The sequence below is a fragment of the Pelobates fuscus genome, chromosome 9, assembly GCF_036172605.1.
Source record: "Pelobates fuscus isolate aPelFus1 chromosome 9, aPelFus1.pri, whole genome shotgun sequence".
Taxonomy (NCBI): Eukaryota; Metazoa; Chordata; class Amphibia; order Anura; family Pelobatidae; genus Pelobates; species Pelobates fuscus.
In genome coordinates this window covers 7,846,353-7,865,924 of record NC_086325.1, presented here as the reverse complement: position 1 = coordinate 7,865,924, position 19,572 = coordinate 7,846,353, and the positions used below count along the sequence as shown (strand labels likewise).

At 42.1% G+C, this 19,572-nt stretch overlaps 1 protein-coding gene across 1 annotated transcript in view; it reads left to right on the top strand.

Moving 5' to 3' along the window:
• The first annotated feature begins 14,392 nt into the window (after positions 1-14,392).
• The window catches only part of LOC134573434 (HHIP-like protein 1), a 29,275-nt gene continuing 24,095 nt past the window's right edge, over positions 14,393-19,572 (top strand). Inside the window, exon 1 of the mRNA XM_063433195.1 lies at positions 14,393-14,855. Coding sequence (XP_063289265.1) covers positions 14,592-14,855 — 264 coding nt within the window. The 5' untranslated portion in view covers positions 14,393-14,591. The remainder of the gene's footprint in view (positions 14,856-19,572) is intronic.

The window sequence follows — 19,572 nt, the reverse complement described above, 5'->3', positions numbered from 1 at the left end:
TATTGTTTGGCAAGTCATTCGTGAAGGTTCTGGGCTCGTATGTAAAGACCTTTACAGCTTTGGACAAGGCCCAGTCCTCAATCAAAAGGCTCTTCAACCAGAAGGTTTTCAGTGGGGCCGGTAGAGGTAGGAGCCGTCTATCCGTCCGCAATCCCCGGGGTTTCTCCAGACCGGGCAGAGGCTCCTTCAATCCACAAGAGCATTCATATACCCCGTTCTTTCCTACCCGAGGACGACCTTGGAATGCCCGTGGTGGTCGGGGAACGACACCGGGAAAACGTCCTTATGGTAAGTACGGTATATTTCCATTTTTCCCATATAAATGTGGGGGGCAGACTGGCTCTATTTTACCGAGCTTGGGCTATGATCACATCCGATACCTGGGTGTTACAGACTGTACGGGGTTATCACTTAGAGTTAACAGCCCTTCCTTTTCAGGACTCCCGACCACGGGTGCTCAATATGCCCGAAACCCACCTCAATCTCATCTCCTCGGAGATCAGGCATCTGAAGGCCAAGAGTGCCATAGAGGAAATCCCTCAAGATACCCCAGGTTTTGTGAGCAACCTGTTTCTAGTACCGAGAAAGGTTGGAGGCCTTTGCCCGGTTATAAACCTGCGACCCTTAAATGCCTTCGTCCAATATCGGCACTTCAAGATGGAGGGCATACACTGCCTCCGAGACCTGCTTCTACCTGGGGACTGGATGGTCAAGCTCGATTTAAAGGACGCCTATCCGACGGTCCCCGTAGCTACAGACCACAGGAATCTGCTACAATTCCAATGGGGAACAAAGAAATTGCGTTTCACATGCCTTCCCTTTGGACTGTCCTCCGCTTCCTGGTGCTTCACGAAAGTACTGAAGCCAGTGGTTGCCTTTCTCAGGCTGCACGGAATTCGGCTCATTATATATCTGGATGACATCCTCATACAATCCTCATACTTTCGCAGACACGGGGTCAACTGACAGTCCATTTGTCATGGACGTTACATCTCCTGCAGAATCTCGGTTTCCTGGTGAAATCGGTTCTCCAACCTTCACAACAACTGGAATTCCTGGGTTTTTGGGTCGACTCAGTTCAACAGATCCTATGCCTTCCGGCAGAAAAGATCTCCAATATCAAGAAAGAAATAAGATGGTTGATGAGCCGTCCATACATATCACTGAGACAGTTGGAAAGAGTCATCGGCTTATTGGCCACCTCCTTCCAGGCGATTTTTCCAGGGCCACTCCACTATCGGGCTCTGCAACGATTGAAGACATCCTGCTTAACTCCTTAAGGACACATGACATGTGTGACATGTCATGATTCCCTTTTATTCCAGAAGTTTGGTCCTTAAGGGGTTAAGAAGTGGCCAGTCGTACGAGATGCAAATTTCGCTGGACGAGGAGTCCAGAGAGGAATTGGCCTGGTGGCTGACCCACATGGAAGCATGGAACGGGAGGCAGATGATCCGTAGACTAATCATTCCTGCATATAAACTCCCTGGAACTGCTAGGGGCCTCGTTTGCAATTCGCAGTCTTTCGCCCAAGGGCATCTCCTGCTCGATCCTCCTGAAGCTGGACAACGTTTCGGCCGTTCGATATCAACCATCTGGGGGGCACCAAGTCACGTATCCTAGCAGTCTTGGCTCGGGATTTCGGGCATTATTGTCTGCAGAACAACGTGTCTGTGACCGCAGAGCACATACCGGGCCTAGAGAACTACACCGCGGATTGGAACTCTCGTTACCTGAGGAACATGGGGGATTGGAGACTTCAAACAGTTGTATTCAACAAGATCGCTCAGCTATGGGGACCCTTGCATGTGGATCTTTTTGCATCCAGACTGAACACGCAACCACCTCAGTTTTTCAGTTGGTGACCAGATCCAGAAGCCATAGCGACGGATGCGTTCCTCCAGGATTGGACCACGGGCCGATTGTATGCCTTTCCTCCATTCAACCTGATTGCTCGGACTCGGGTGTACCTCCCACGCTGCAAAGGCACAACAGTCCTGATAACTCCATGCTGGAGGTCTCAACCTTGGTTTCCCCACCTGTTGGAGATGGCGATAGATTGTCCATGATTATTACCAGATTACCAATTTCTTCTGACCAATCCAGACCAGGAGAGTAACAGTCTGATAGATCAGGGACTTCTTCGTCTCATGGCGTGGCACCTTTCCGGGGACCCTGGGAAATCACAGAGGTTTTGAGAACGACTACCCAGCTCCTGGCAAACGCTTGGGCACCAGGAAGGCAGAGAACGACTACCCAGCTCCTAGCAAACGCTTGGGCACCAGGAAGGCAGCGTTCCTATCCTGCGGCATGGAGAACGTGGTCCGATTGGTGCTTGGAACGATCAGTGGATCCTATATCAGCTTCTGTGAAAGTGGTATTGAATTTTCTGACACACTTGTTCGAATCCGGCAAGGCCTTTCGCACCGTTAATCTATACTTGTCAGCTATCTCGGCGGGTCATGAAGCTTGGACGGTGTCCCAATCGGACAAAATCGTATGATCTGTCGCATACTCAAAGGTATTCGTTTCAACGCCTTTTGGATCCTTTTGGGATGTAAACGTGGTATTCGGGGTTGTTGGGATAAACGTGGTTTGTTGTTGTTTTTTTTTATTTGATAACTTACATGTTTTTGTTTTCTTAAAAAGTTAGATTACTCACATTGGTTTGTTGTGGCGATGCTTTGTGTCTTATGACTAATGACGATGACTTTTCTCTATGAATATGTCACTATATATGTTGGTGTATATGTTGCAACCAGATGACGATTGAGATATTACCATTTTTCTCTTCTTTTTTTAGCTTGAATACTTCTGTCGATGCCCTGAGGTTTGAAAGAAAGTTAAACCGTTGTTTTCTGCAGAGGATGGACGTACGACTACTGTCCGTTTTTTCCCAGTTCGGTTCGATGTTGCTGTTGTTGATTTTGGCTGGTCTTCGGATCGCTTCAGAAAGAGGAAGATGTATGGAGTGCTACACCTTATATACTAAGTGGTTGATGCCGATTGGTAGCACGGTTGCTAGGCAATGTTATGTTTTTTTTTTTCTCTTTTGTATACATCTCTCTTCGCTGCTGAGGGAAATTAAAAGAAGGAGCCTAATACTTGTTAACACACGTAACATAACCTATATATTTATTTCAGGTCTATCTGTCATATCTCTCCTTCCCTGATGGACTACATCCCCTTTCCTTCGAGGAGCTGTGTGACCTGTAATGTCAGTACGGACAGACGGTCCGAGTCTGGAAACTGGTAAAATGCTGTTTTAAAGAAAACATTAAAGTATTCATTTTGTAAAATGAAGAACTAATGAGTAACTGCGGTAAAACGTATATAATTACAATTATTATTTTATTATTTATATAGCGCCATCAAATTCCGTAGCGCTGTACAATCACATCAGTCTAAGACAGTAATCCTGCACATTGGCACCCCAGAAGTGTGAAGTGCATTGTACAAGTTCACAGATCTCGGGGTACCATGGCAGGAGGAAGAAATTACGGCAGGCTTTGTGAGGACATCATTCCAGGGTCAGTGAGTCATATTGCTAAAGGTTGACAGATGAGGGTCAGCAAATTGGAATGTTCTGACCAGAGAGGCGGTGGGGGAGTCCAGGACTGGCTCCATTTACAGATACAAAACTATTAGGGACACGTGGGAATAGCTCAATCCAGACAATGTTAACTCATTAAAGGCCTAAATCACATACATAACCCTGCATATTGGGAGTCCAACTTTGGGTTCGTTACTGTAAAATAAGAATGTAAGATTTTAACAATGAGAATACAGTGAGGTTAAATTATTCTTCTATGTCAGGTTTTGCCCAGTCGTGCTTGAAATTAAATTCTCCATGCGCCCTAATTTCGGCAGGACCTGAAGATTCTTATCACTGGGGTGTTAGTGGTCATTAGAAAAGCCATCTTAGATAATGTTTATTAAACCAGACTTCATACACAATGGCAGATCTGGTTTTGTCGATGTCCACATTGGAATAGAATTGGGAAAAGGCCGATGCATCACTAGATATAATGCTAGATTATACCTTATATTTCACTAGATACATTACTAGACTATACCTTATATCGATCACTAGATATATTACTAGACTATACCTTATATTGATCACTAGATATATTACTAGACTATACCTTATATTGATCACTAGATATATTACTAGACTATACCTTATATCGATCACTAGATATATTACTAGACTATACCTTATATCGATAAGTAGATACATTACTAGACTATACCTTATATCGATCACTAAATACATAACTAGACTATACCTTATATCGATCACTAGATATATTACTAGACTATACCTTATATCGATCACTAGATATATTACTAGACTATACCTTATATCGATCACTAGATATATTACTAGACTATACCTTATATCGATCACTAGATATATTACTAGACTATACCTTATATTGATCACTAGATACATTACTAGACTATACCTTATATCGATCACTAAATACATAACTAGATTATACCTTATATCGATCACTAGATATATTACTAGACTATACCTTATATCGATCACTAGATACATAACTAGACTATACCTTATATCGATCACTAGATACATTACTAGACTATACCTTATATCGATCACTAGATACATTACTAGACTATACCTTATATCGATCACTAAATACATAACTAGACTATACCTTATATCGATCACTAGATACATTACTAGACCTTATATCGATTACTAGATACATTACTAGACTATACCTTATATCGATCACTAGATACATTACTAGACTATACCTTATATCGACCACTAGATATATTACTAGACCAGGGGTAGGCAACCTACGGCACGAGTGCCTTGCACGGCACTCAAGGTGTCTTTGCACGGCACTCAAGGCTGCTAGAGCCAAAACAGGCTCTGTCTACCATCGAATCCTATGTCAAAACTTGTTCAACCTGCCAAAGATCCAAATCTGAACATCATCACCCATTTGGTCAATTATTAAATCTCCCGATTCCGGATAGGCCTTGGCAATCCATTTCTATGGACTTCTTGGTAGAACTTCCCCCTTCTCAACATCATACCACCATTTTAGTAGTAGTGGACCGCTTCACGAAAATGTCCCATTTTATCCCCTTGAAGAAATTACCCTCATCATCTGAACTTTCAAAAGTATTCCTCGATAATATAGTGAAACTTCATGGACTTCCTGATGAAATTATATCAGACCGAGGAACCCAGTTCACCTCCAAATTCTGGAACGCATTGTGTTCTTCTCTTCGTATTCAACGTAAACTATCTTCCGCTTATCATCCCCAAACCAATGGGCAAACTGAAAGAGTTAACCAATGCTTAGAGCAATATTTACGATGTTATTGTTCCCACCTACAAGATGATTGGATCACATGGTTGCCCATGGCCGAATTTGCGTACAACAACTCAGTTCATACCAGTAGCAAAATTACTCCCTTCTTCTCCAATTATGGGTTTCATCCCTCTTCGTTTCCCACTCATACCATTCCTTCATCTAATCCCACCGTTTCAAATCAAATTTCTCACATGTCTTCCCTATTCTTGAAATTGCATGAAAATCTTGAACTAGCATCTTCTAATCAAAAGAAGTTTTTTGATACTAAGAGACAACCTCCTCCCGCTTATAAAATTGGTGATCTTGTCTGGCTCTCCTCAAAAAACATGTCCACCAACCGTCCTTCAAAGAAGCTGAGTTCCCTCTTTCATGGTCCTTTTCGAATATTGTCAATTATCAACAGTAACGTTGTGAAATTGAAGCTTCCACCTACTTTGAAACTTCACCCTGTTTTCCATGTTTCTTTGCTCAAACCTCATCTTCCTGACCCTTTCCATAGAGATGCACTCACTACTCCTGATCCTGTTTTGGTACAAGGTGAAGAGGAATACGAGATCCAAAAGATTCTGGATTCACGGATCCATCGTGGCTCTCTGCAGTACCTCATTAGATGGAAAGGTTACGGAATTGATGAGGATACTTGGGAAAACTCCTCTGTGATCCATGCAAACAGGTTAATTACCGCATTCCACAAACGCTATCCATCTAAACCATGTTGATAGCACCCTGTGGGCGCTCCTTAGAGGGAGGATACTGTCATGCCTTAACTACCGGTATTTCCTTGTCTCTTCCGGGTTGACGGAGCTTAGCCACACCCCCCTTCTCTGACGCGGTCTCCTCACGCTACATAATGCAACCGTGCCAGATACAAGACGCTGGATTATTGAACAGTGTTACCGCGATATCAAACCGGCTAAAGTTTTTCTCCAAACCTTACTTGTGAACCGAACCGGACTGGAAATCTACAGACCCTCCTTCTCCTCTCCTCGACCACGGCTAGTATCTGGACCTTCCTCATCCTGCTTGACAAACTTCCACTCCGTGAACCTGATCTTTCTCCATTTAAAGCTAAGTCAATTGCTATATCCGTAATAGGAGATTGTCTGCTCTCAAGCCCGCTAATCCTTCCTGCTACAGCCTGCTCTCAAGTCCGCTAAGCACTCCTGCTACAACTTCATTTCTATTTTTGCTCTGTTTCCATGATTTTTGCTCTGTTTCCATGAACTCCAATGTGCCATACTGCATGTATGCCAGAAGCTGCTTACTCCGTTTAAACCAACAGCAAAGTAATTAAAGATACAGTACCTGTATTATCCATAATTAAAGATACAGTACCTGTATTATCCATAATTAAAGATACAGTACCTGTATTATCCATAATTAAAGATACAGTACCTGTATTATCCGTAATTAAAGATACAGTTCCTGTACTGTCCACTAGTATCCTAGTCATCAATCTGAGTCCTAAGAAATCTGCAGTTGTGCTCCATTTAAATACATGTAAGCATTACAAGTAATTTCTGTCTGAGGAAACAGCACTGCCAGGTTCCCTCAGGGAGGGAAACTCAATTTAATAAAGTCATTTTTACAGAGACTGCCAGAGGAAAGACACTGCCAGGCTCCCTCAGCATTGTTTACCAGTAGTCTGGTAATTTTTCCCAGAATTCCATGCTTTCAACTGTAAAACCAACTGTATCCTTTTGGTTGCTATGCCAACTCCTCAGGGCAGCAGTCATGCTCCCCCTCCCTATTCGCTCCGGGGGTTGGCCTTTACTAGACTATACCTTACATCGATTGCTAGATATATTACTAGACTAGTAATATACCTTACTTAATCCACCAATCAGAGTGTTATGAGTCAAATTACACAGCGTGGGAAAATTCCAAAGAACTTTCCCACGCTGTGTAAAATGGCACAGAGCACTCTGATTGGATGGATTTCAAACCAACCAATTAGCGTGCTGTGACAGGTAAATGTAGAGACTTACCTGTCAGTCTCTTCATTTATCTGTCAGAGCACTCTGATTGGATAGCTTAAACCAGCCAATCAGAGTGTTCTTAGTCTAATTGCAGGGCGTGGCAAGGGTTTATAAGCCTTCCCCTGCCCTGCAGAGTTCAGTGTGCGCGGAACCCTCACCGGGTGAAGATGGATTATTTAGTTTTTTTTGCGCTCTGTTTTTTTTTATTATTGCGTCGGTTATTATGGATTTTTATTTGGCCTTTTTTGGGGTTGAAAAAAGAAGATTTTAGAAGAAAGAAAACATCAAATGGTAAGTTTATTTTTTATTTTTACAGGTACTTAGTTAAAGGTCCCCCCTCGTTATTTTTAGGGTGAGGGGGGTAGGCAGGGGTTCATTTTTTTAGGGTTTGGGGACCCCTAGTCACCGGGGGGTGGGGGTTAAATTTGTATTTAGGGCCCCCATCCGCCGCTCAGGGGTGGGGGCCAGGGGGGAGGACATTAGGTCCCCCCCCCTTATTCTTGTTTAGGGCCCCCACCCACCGCTCAGGGGGGGAGGACATTAGGTCCATCCCCCATTTGTATTTAGGGCCCCCACCCACCACTCAGGGGTGGGGGCCAGGGAGGAGGACATTACCCCCCCCCCTTATTCTTGTTTAGGGCCCCCACCCACTGCTTAGTATCACTAGATACATTACTAGATTATACCTTATATCGATATTGATCACTCACATTATATCAATCACTCACATTATATCAATCACTCACATTATATCAATCACTCACATTATATCAGTCACTCACGTTATATCAATCACTCACATTATATCAGTCACTCACATTATATCAGTCACTCACGTTATATCAATCACTCACGTTATTTCAATCACTCACATTATATAAATCACTCACATTATATCAATCACTCACATTATATCAATCACTCACGTTATATAAATCACTCACGTTATATCAATCACTCACGTTATATCAATCACTCACGTTATATCAGTCACTCACGTTATATCAGTCACTCACGTTATATCAATCACTCACGTTATATCAGTCACTCACGTTATATCAATCACTCACGTTATATCAATCACTCACATTATATCAATCACTCACGTTATATCAATCACTCACGTTATATCAGTCACTCACGTTATATCAATCACTCACGTTATATCAATCACTCACGTTATATCAATCACTCACATTATATCAGTCACTCACGTTATATCAATCACTCACGTTATATCAGTCACTCACATTATATCAGTCACTCACGTTATATCAATCACTCACATTATATCAGTCACTCACGTTATATCAATCACTCACGTTATATCAATCACTCACGTTATATCAATCACTCACATTATATCAGTCACTCACGTTATATCAATCACTCACGTTATATCAATCACTCACATTATATCGATCACTCACGTTATATCAGTCACTCACGTTATATCAATCACTCACGTTATATCAGTCACTCACGTTATATCAATCACTCACGTTATATCAATCACTCACATTATATCAGTCACTCACGTTATATCAATCACTCACATTATATCAGTCACTCACATTATGTCGATCACTCAGGTTATATCAATCACTCACGTTATATCAGTCACTCACGTTATATCAGTCACTCACGTTATATCAATCACTCACATTATATCAATCACTCACATTATATCAGTCACTCACATTATATCGATCACTCACGTTATATCAATCACTCACATTATATCAGTCACTCACATTATATCAATCACTCACGTTATATCAATCACTCACGTTATATCAGTCACTCACATTATATCAATCACTCACATTATATCGATCACTCACGTTATATCAGTCACTCACATTATGTCGATCACTCAGGTTATATCAATCACTCAGGTTATATCAATCACTCACGTTATATCAATCACTCACGTTATATCAATCACTCACGTTATATCAATCACTCACGTTATATCAATCACTCACGTTATATCAATCACTCACGTTATATCAATCACTCACATTATATCAGTCACTCACGTTATATCAATCACTCACGTTATATCAATCACTCACATTATATCGATCACTCACATTATATCAATCACTCAGGTTATATCAATCACTCACGTTATATCAATCACTCACGTTATATCAATCACTCACATTATATCAGTCACTCACGTTATATCAATCACTCACGTTATATCAATCACTCACATTATATCAGTCACTCACGTTATATCAATCACTCACATTATATCAGTCACTCACATTATGTCGATCATCACGTTATATCAATCACTCACGTTATATCAATCACTCACGTTATATCAATCACTCACGTTATATCAATCACTCACGTTATATCAATCACTCACATTATATCAGTCACTCACGTTATATCAATCACTCACGTTATATCAATCACTCACATTATATCGATCACTCACGTTATATCAGTCACTCACGTTATATCAATCACTCACGTTATATCAGTCACTCACGTTATATCAATCACTCACGTTATATCAATCACTCACATTATATCAGTCACTCACGTTATATCAATCACTCACATTATATCAGTCACTCACATTATGTCGATCACTCAGGTTATATCAATCACTCACGTTATATCAATCACTCACGTTATATCAATCACTCACGTTATATCAATCACTCACGTTATATCAATCACTCACGTTATATCAATCACTCACGTTATATCAATCACTCACATTATATCAGTCACTCACGTTATATCAATCACTCACGTTATATCAATCACTCACATTATATCGATCACTCACGTTATATCAGTCACTCACGTTATATCAATCACTCACGTTATGTCGATCACTCAGGTTATATCAATCACTCACGTTATATCAATCACTCACATTATATCGATCACTCACGTTATATCAATCACTCACGTTATATCAATCACTCACATTATATCGATCACTTACGTTATATCAATCACTCACGTTATATCAATCACTCACATTATATCGATCACTCACGTTATATCAATCACTCACGTTATATCAATCACTCACATTATATCGATCACTCAGGTTATATCAATCACTCACGTTATATCAATCACTCACATTATATCAATCACTCACATTATATCAATCACTCACATTATATCAATCACTCACATTATATCAGTCACTCACGTTATATCAATCACTCACGTTATATCAATCACTCACATTATATCGATCACTCACATTATATCAATCACTCAGGTTATATCAATCACTCACGTTATATCAATCACTCACGTTATATCAATCACTCACATTATATCAGTCACTCACGTTATATCAATCACTCACGTTATATCAATCACTCACATTATATCAGTCACTCACGTTATATCAATCACTCACGTTATATCAATCACTCACGTTATATCAATCACTCACGTTATATCAATCACTCACGTTATATCAATCACTCACGTTATATCAATCACTCACATTATATCAGTCACTCACGTTATATCAATCACTCACATTATATCGATCACTCACGTTATATCAGTCACTCACGTTATATCAATCACTCACATTATATCAGTCACTCACGTTATATCAATCACTCACGTTATATCAATCACTCACATTATATCGATCACTCAGGTTATATCAATCACTCACGTTATATCAATCACTCACATTATATCAATCACTCACATTATATCAATCACTCACATTATATCAATCACTCACATTATATCAGTCACTCACGTTATATCAATCACTCACGTTATATCAATCACTCACATTATATCGATCACTCACATTATATCAATCACTCAGGTTATATCAATCACTCACGTTATATCAATCACTCACGTTATATCAATCACTCACATTATATCAGTCACTCACGTTATATCAATCACTCACGTTATATCAATCACTCACATTATATCAGTCACTCACGTTATATCAATCACTCACATTATATCAGTCACTCACATTATGTCGATCACTCAGGTTATATCAATCACTCACGTTATATCAATCACTCACGTTATATCAATCACTCACGTTATATCAATCACTCACGTTATATCAATCACTCACATTATATCAGTCACTCACGTTATATCAATCACTCACATTATATCGATCACTCACGTTATATCAGTCACTCACGTTATATCAATCACTCACGTTATGTCGATCACTCAGGTTATATCAATCACTCACGTTATATCAATCACTCACATTATATCGATCACTCACGTTATATCAATCACTCACGTTATATCAATCACTCACATTATATCGATCACTCAGGTTATATCAATCACTCACGTTATATCAATCACTCACATTATATCAATCACTCACATTATATCAATCACTCACGTTATATCAATCACTCACATTATATCAGTCACTCACGTTATATCAATCACTCACGTTATATCAATCACTCACATTATATCGATCACTCACGTTATATCAATCACTCACATTATATCAGTCACTCACGTTATATCAATCACTCACGTTATATCAATCACTCACGTTATATCAATCACTCACGTTATATCAATCACTCACGTTATATCAATCACTCACGTTATATCAATCACTCACATTATATCAGTCACTCACGTTATATCAATCACTCACATTATATCGATCACTCACGTTATATCAGTCACTCACGTTATATCAATCACTCACGTTATGTCGATCACTCAGGTTATATCAATCACTCACGTTATATCAATCACTCACATTATATCGATCACTCACGTTATATCAATCACTCACGTTATATCAATCACTCACATTATATCGATCACTCAGGTTATATCAATCACTCACGTTATATCAATCACTCACATTATATCAATCACTCACATTATATCAATCACTCACGTTATATCAATCACTCACATTATATCAGTCACTCACGTTATATCAATCACTCACGTTATATCAATCACTCACATTATATCGATCACTCACGTTATATCAATCACTCACATTATATCAGTCACTCACGTTATATCAATCACTCACGTTATATCAATCACTCACGTTATATCAATCACTCACATTATATCAGTCACTCACGTTATATCAATCACTCACGTTATATCAATCACTCACATTATATCGATCACTCACGTTATATCAATCACTCACATTATATCAGTCACTCACGTTATATCAATCACTCACGTTATATCAATCACTCACGTTATATCAATCACTCACATTATATCAGTCACTCACGTTATATCAATCACTCACGTTATATCAATCACTCACATTATGTCGATCACTCACATTATATCAGTCACTCAGGTTATATAAATCACTCACATTATATCAGTCACTCACGTTATATCAATCACTCACATTATATCGATCACTCACGTTATATCAATCACTCACGTTATATCAATCACTCACATTATATCGATCACTCAGGTTATATCAATCACTCACGTTATATCAATCACTCACATTATATCAATCACTCACATTATATCAATCACTCACGTTATATCAATCACTCACATTATATCAGTCACTCACGTTATATCAATCACTCACGTTATATCAATCACTCACATTATATCGATCACTCACGTTATATCAATCACTCACATTATATCAGTCACTCACGTTATATCAATCACTCACGTTATATCAATCACTCACGTTATATCAATCACTCACATTATATCAGTCACTCACGTTATATCAATCACTCACGTTATATCAATCACTCACATTATATCGATCACTCACGTTATATCAATCACTCACATTATATCAGTCACTCACGTTATATCAATCACTCACGTTATATCAATCACTCACGTTATATCAATCACTCACATTATATCAGTCACTCACGTTATATCAATCACTCACGTTATATCAATCACTCACATTATGTCGATCACTCACATTATATCAGTCACTCAGGTTATATAAATCACTCACATTATATCAGTCACTCACGTTATATCAATCACTCACATTATATCGATCACTCAGGTTATATCAATCCCACTTCTAGATGACACATCACATTATTTCCATTAATTACCTTGTATTGATCTCTAGAAACAGTGATACAATATACTTCTCAATGAGAAGCTCTCTAGACCAGTATGTCGAGGACCTGCTCTCTAGATCAATTCTTCAAGAAACGTTTACGTGGATTTGTAGATGAATTCCTTGCTAGCGTATACTTTACAATAATTTCTCAAGTACTCTTAGCAGATGTTTTCCTGGCACCAAGCTCTGCATTAACTTTGTTATTCTCATTAAATTGAATGGTGGAAGGAAGCAATGCCCTATCTCACACTTAGCTCCAGGTGTGTCTGTTTTCTGATGGTGACACAAGCTGGGAACCTAAACTCTTTTTAAGGGAGGAATTCCTGTGTCCGCTGTGCCTGAAACTCTGATGTTTAATTATGTGTTTGGTCACTAAATCTCTATGTACAATAATCAATGAAATATGAAGGACCAACATTGTCCTACTAGGACGTCACATATAGTGTGACAATTCACTCTGCCAGGGGGTAGGATGAGGGCAATGCCCAATTTGGATTCGATACAAATAATTATATAGAAAAGGATTTCAAAAACAACATTTAAAGAAAAGACAGTATTTGCAGAAAAGTATGACAAATGCCTGATAACGTGTCCTTCGGATCAGGAATGAGACTTGGTTTTGCAATGATGAGGCATCAAACAATTGGGGTTGGGATTAGAAGGGGAGAGGGGAAGGGTTTAGAGAGAATCTGCAGGGAAGGGGCCGGTGTGGGGTGGGGATCACATTTTGTAGCTTAAAGTACTGGAAAAACTAGCAGAAAGGGGGTAGGGAGACGTAGACAGAGGGAGCCAGGCACAGAGAGAGTGGGGGGAAGCAGAGCTAGAGAAGGGGGGTGAAGGGGTACAGAGGGACACAGATATCTGGGGGGATGAATGGAGGAAGGGGGCTGGGTGTGAGAATAGTTTAGGTGCACACATTAAATGGATGCAGAGCAAGTCATAAACACAAAAAGGATGGATGACCAAAAATTGCAGCTTAGAGGAAGTAAGAGGGGATGAGTAACATAAGGAAGGAACAAAGAGCAAGGGGAGAGATAGAGCCCTCTATATACTGATATCATAGAGAGAAGGCATCTGGATAGCTTCAGTCAAGGTTGATGGTTCTCCCAGAATCCTTCACTCTTTGCTCTCATGCCAAACCAGGCACCGCTCTCCCTTTGGCTGCTGATTGGTCTGACCAGCTGGTTGGTGAGTGGTCACCCACAGTGTCTGGACTACAAGCCCCCGTTTCAGCCATCCAAACCATTGACCTTCTGCTCAGCATATTCCTCCTTTGGCTGCTGCGACTCCGCTCAGGATGCCGCCATCGCCAGTCGGTTTGGCTACCTGTCAGAGTTCCTGGACCACACTGGGGTCAATGTATGCGGGCGCTATATTCAGGACATCCTGTGTCAGGTACTCGGCAAAGAAACACTTCATCTAAAGCTGATGCCTTGCTGAATGCGCTGATCGGAATGTTTGTAAATTTTATCCTTGTGCTAAATTCATAGCTTGATCTTTACCACTGATGGGAAGCAATTCCATGTATCTACTACCATCATCTTCATATGGTTGGTTTTCTCCTGTCTCCCTGTCACCATCTGTCCCATGTCTTTTCCTCACCTTATTATTTGTATTTATTATTATTTTACTGTTACCCAAATACATGTATCTTTCTGGCACTGCTTTTAACATTCTACTTTTTATTTGTGTCATACCCCCTCTCCCCCCCCCCCCCCGCCCCCATTCTCCCTTACATCCCCTCTCCCCCATTCTCCCTTAGATCCCCTCTCCCCAATTCTCCCTTACACCCCCTTCCCCCATTCTCCCTTACATCCCCTCTCCCCCATTCTCCCTTACATCCCCTCTCCCCAATTCTCCCTTACACCCCCTTCCCCCATTCTCCCTTACATCCCCTCTCTCCAGTTCTCCCTTACACCCCCTCCCCCCATTCTCCCTTACAGCCCCTCTCCCTAATTCTCCCTTACATCCCCTCTCCCTTATTCTCCCTTACATCCCCTCTCCCCATTCTCCCTTACCTCCCCTCTCCCCCATTCTCCCTTACACCCCCTCTCCCTTACACCCCCTCCTCTCCATTCTTCCTTACATCCCCTCTCCCCCCATTCTCCCTTACAGCCCCTCTCACTAATTCTCCCTTACACCCCCTCCCCCCATTCTACCTTACATCCCTTCTCCCCCATTCTCCCTTACACCCCCTCTTCCCCCAATTCTCCTTACACCCCTCTCCTCCCCATTCTCCCTTACACCCTCTCCCCCCATTCTCCCTTACATCCCCTCCCTCCATTCTCACTACGCCCCCTCTCCCCAATTCTCCCTTACACCCCCTCTCCCCAATTCTCCCTTACAGACCCTCTCCCCATTCTCCCTTACAGACCCTCTCCCTAATTCTCCCTTACACCCCGTCTCCCCATTCTCCCTTACACCCCCTCTCCCCCATTCTCCCGTACACCCCCTCTCCCCTCATTCTCCCTTACAGCCCCTCTCCCCAGTTCTCCCTTACACCCCCTCTCCCCAATTCTTCCTTACACCCCCTCCCCCCTTTCTTCCTTACACCCTCTCCCCCATTCTCCCTTACATCCCCTCCCCCCATTCTCCCTTACAGCCCCTCTCCCCAGTTCTCCCTTAAGCCCCCTCCCCCCCCATTCTCCCTTACAGCCCCGCTCCCCATTCTCCCTTACACCCCCTCTTCCCCCCATTATCCCTTACACCCCCTCTCTCCCCCCATTCTCCCTTACACCCCCCTCCCCCATTCTCCCTTGCAGCCCCTCTCCCCAGTTCTCCCTTACACCCCCTCATTCTCCCTTAGAGCCCCTCCTCCCCATTCTCCCTTACACCCCCTCTCCCTCATTCTCCCTTAGAGCCCCTCCTCCCCATTCTCCCTTACAGCCCCGCTCCCCATTCTCCCTTACACCCCCTCTTCCCCCCATTATCCCTTACACCCCCTCTCTCCCCCCATTCTCCCTTACACCCCCTCTCCCCCATTCTCCTGTACACCCCCTCTCCCCTCATTCTCCCTTACAGCCCCTCTCCCCAGTTCTCCCTTACACCCCCTCTCCCCCATTCTCCCTTACATCCCCTCCCCCCATTCTCCCTTACAGCCCCTCTCCCCAGTTCTCCCTTAAGCCCCCTCCCCCCCCATTCTCCCTTACAGCCCCGTTCCCCATTCTCCCTTACACCCCCTCTTCCCCCCATTCTCCCTTACACCCCCCTCCCCATTCTCCCTAGCAGCCCCTCTCCCCAGTTCTCCCTTACACCCCCTCATTCTCCCTTAGAGCCCCTCCTCCCCATTCTCCCTTACACCCCCTCTCCCTCATTCTCCCTTAGAGCCCCTCCTCCCCATTCTCCATTACAGCCCCGCTCCCCATTCTCCCTTACACCCCCTCTTCCCCCATTATCCCTTACACCCCCTCTCTCCCCCATTCTCCCTTACACCCCCCTCCCCCATTCTCCCTTGCAGCCCCCTCCCCCATTCTCCCTTGCAGCCCCTCTCACCAGTTATCCATACCACCCCCTCTGCCCAATTCTCCCTTACACCCCATCGCCCTTCATTCTCCTTATACTCACTCTCCCTCAATTCTCCCTTACACCCCCCTTCCTTAAATTATCCACCCCTCCTTTCCCATATCCCTCTCTCTGTACTTGGTTGCATCTCACTCCTCACCTCCCCGTTCTCCTGTCTTGTTGTTGCTCCCCCAGTGTTGATGGTTACATTACTCGTAACCTGAAAATGTGATGCCGATAGTGATTCTAATGTATTGCTGTGAGATTGGGATTATTTCTGGCAGATCAGTTATTTCTTTAATCAGAACACATTGTTACGCACACAATGAACGTTCTTTTTCTAAGTATCTCCAGATGGACTTGGACTGGTCATTACACTGAAACGATATTCTGTGAGTACATGGCACAGGGAATCCAGAAAAAGTCTATCCACTGGTGATGATGTCATGCATGAAACTGGCCGCAGATCTAGTCCAATGTAGGTCATATGTAAACCCTGACAAATCAGTATCACATAGTAAAGTGGTTTGTTGAGAGCAGACATGGCTTTCTGGAAATGACATCATTCAATAAAACATTCTGAATATTAGCGTTTTTTCTCATTCTCTGTTTTCTTTTAAATGTAAATTAAAGCTTTAGCAATTGGTATTAAAATCCAGTCCAGTCCTGGCACAGCCAAGGCACACATTACATTGGAACCAAAATGGTGACACCCAGTTCCAAGACGGAGCAGTCTTGATTTCTACATTTAAGTTTATTTTTCAAAACTCACCAACAAATGTTTTTTAAATATTGGCCATAAGTCAAAATAACATTAAAAATATTGGGCAGTGATGGGTCCCCTTTAACCCCTGCGTTGGGACCCAAAATTAAATCCCCATGTTTCACCAGTGATTGTCAATGACTGGAAAGGTCACATCCCATTCATTCAGCAAGGAAGCTGCAAACAATGAATGGATTACTGGACCGACACCAGTACCTGAGAGACCCATTTAGTAGGAAGAGTTTGATGATTTGGGTTCCGGTAATACAGGTTTAAGAACCACTGACATAATACAAACAGCTATAGAAGTTAATTTATTTTGCCAGCCCAGTAAAAATGATAAACAGCGTTTCTTTTTCTACGATAGTTACTTATGTATTGTAATTGCATTTAATAGTTTGCCCGCCTGTGCCAGTGATGGCTGTTCTTGGCACTGCAGAAATGTCAGACTTCCATGTCCGGTGGGCTGAGGATAATGGGGATTGTTGTTAAATAACGTGTGGAGTATCAAGGATTAGCTGTAGTGGTTACTGCTGGATGAGAGCAGGATGTTCAGCGCTCAGTGTCCCTTCCTGGATATAAGAGTAATATTCCACCAGGCTGAATATTCTGCATAAGGAAAGAGATTAGCACAAGGCTTCATTGTAGTCTTCTAAGGAAACCCTGGGGAAAGGATGTGAGGAGGGCCTGTCTGACAGCCAATTATATTCCCAGGGCTAAGGAAGGCAGAGCTAGGCATCCTGAGAGGAGACTCATTCTACAGGTCACTTTGTTCCTACATGGGACTGTCCCTTTAACCCATTAAACATGTTGCTGCCATTAGGTCACTTTGCTCCTACATGGGACTGTCCCTTTAACCCATTAAACATGTCACTGTCATTAGGTCACTGCTCCTACATGGGACTGTCCCTTTAACCCATTAAACATGTCGCTGTCATTAGGTCACTTTGCTCCTACATGGGACTGTCCCTTTAACCCATTAAACATGTCGTTGTCATTAGGTCACTTTGCTCCTACTTGGGACTGTCCCTTTAACCCATTAAACATGTCACTGTCATTAGGTCACTTTGCTCCTACATGGGTCTGTCCCTTTAACCCATTAAACATGTCGTTGTCATTAGGTCACTTTGTTCCTACATGGGTCTGTCCCTTTAACCCATTAAACATGTCACTGTCATTAGGTCACTTTGCTCCTACATAGGACTGTCCCTTTAACCCATTAAACATGTCACTGCCATTAGGTCACTTTGCTCCTACATGGGACTGTCTCTTTAACCCATTAAACATGTCGCTGTCATTAGGTCGCTTTGCTCCTACATGGGACTGTCCCTTTAACCCATTAAACATGTCACTGTCATTAGGTCACTGTGCTCCTACATGGGACTGTCCCTTTAACCCATTAAACATGTCACTGTCATTAGGTCACTTTGCTCCTACATGGGACTGTCCCTTTAACCCATTAAACATGTCACTGTCATTAGGTCACTTTGCTCCTACATGGGACTGTCCCTTTAACCCATTAAACATGTCACTGTCATTAGGTCACTTTGCTCCTACATGGGACTGTCCCTTTAACCCATTAAACATGTCACTGTCATTAGGTCACTTTGCTCCTACATGGGACTGTCCCTTTAACCCATTAAACATGTCGCTGTCATTAGGTCACTTTGCTCCTACATGGGACTGTCCCTTTAACCCATTAAACATGTCACTGTCATTAGGTCACTTTGCTCCTACATGGGACTGTCCCTTTAACCCATTAAACATGTCACTGTCATTAGGTCACTTTGCTCCTACATGGGACTGTCCCTTTAACCCATTAAACATGTCACTGTCATTAGGTCACTT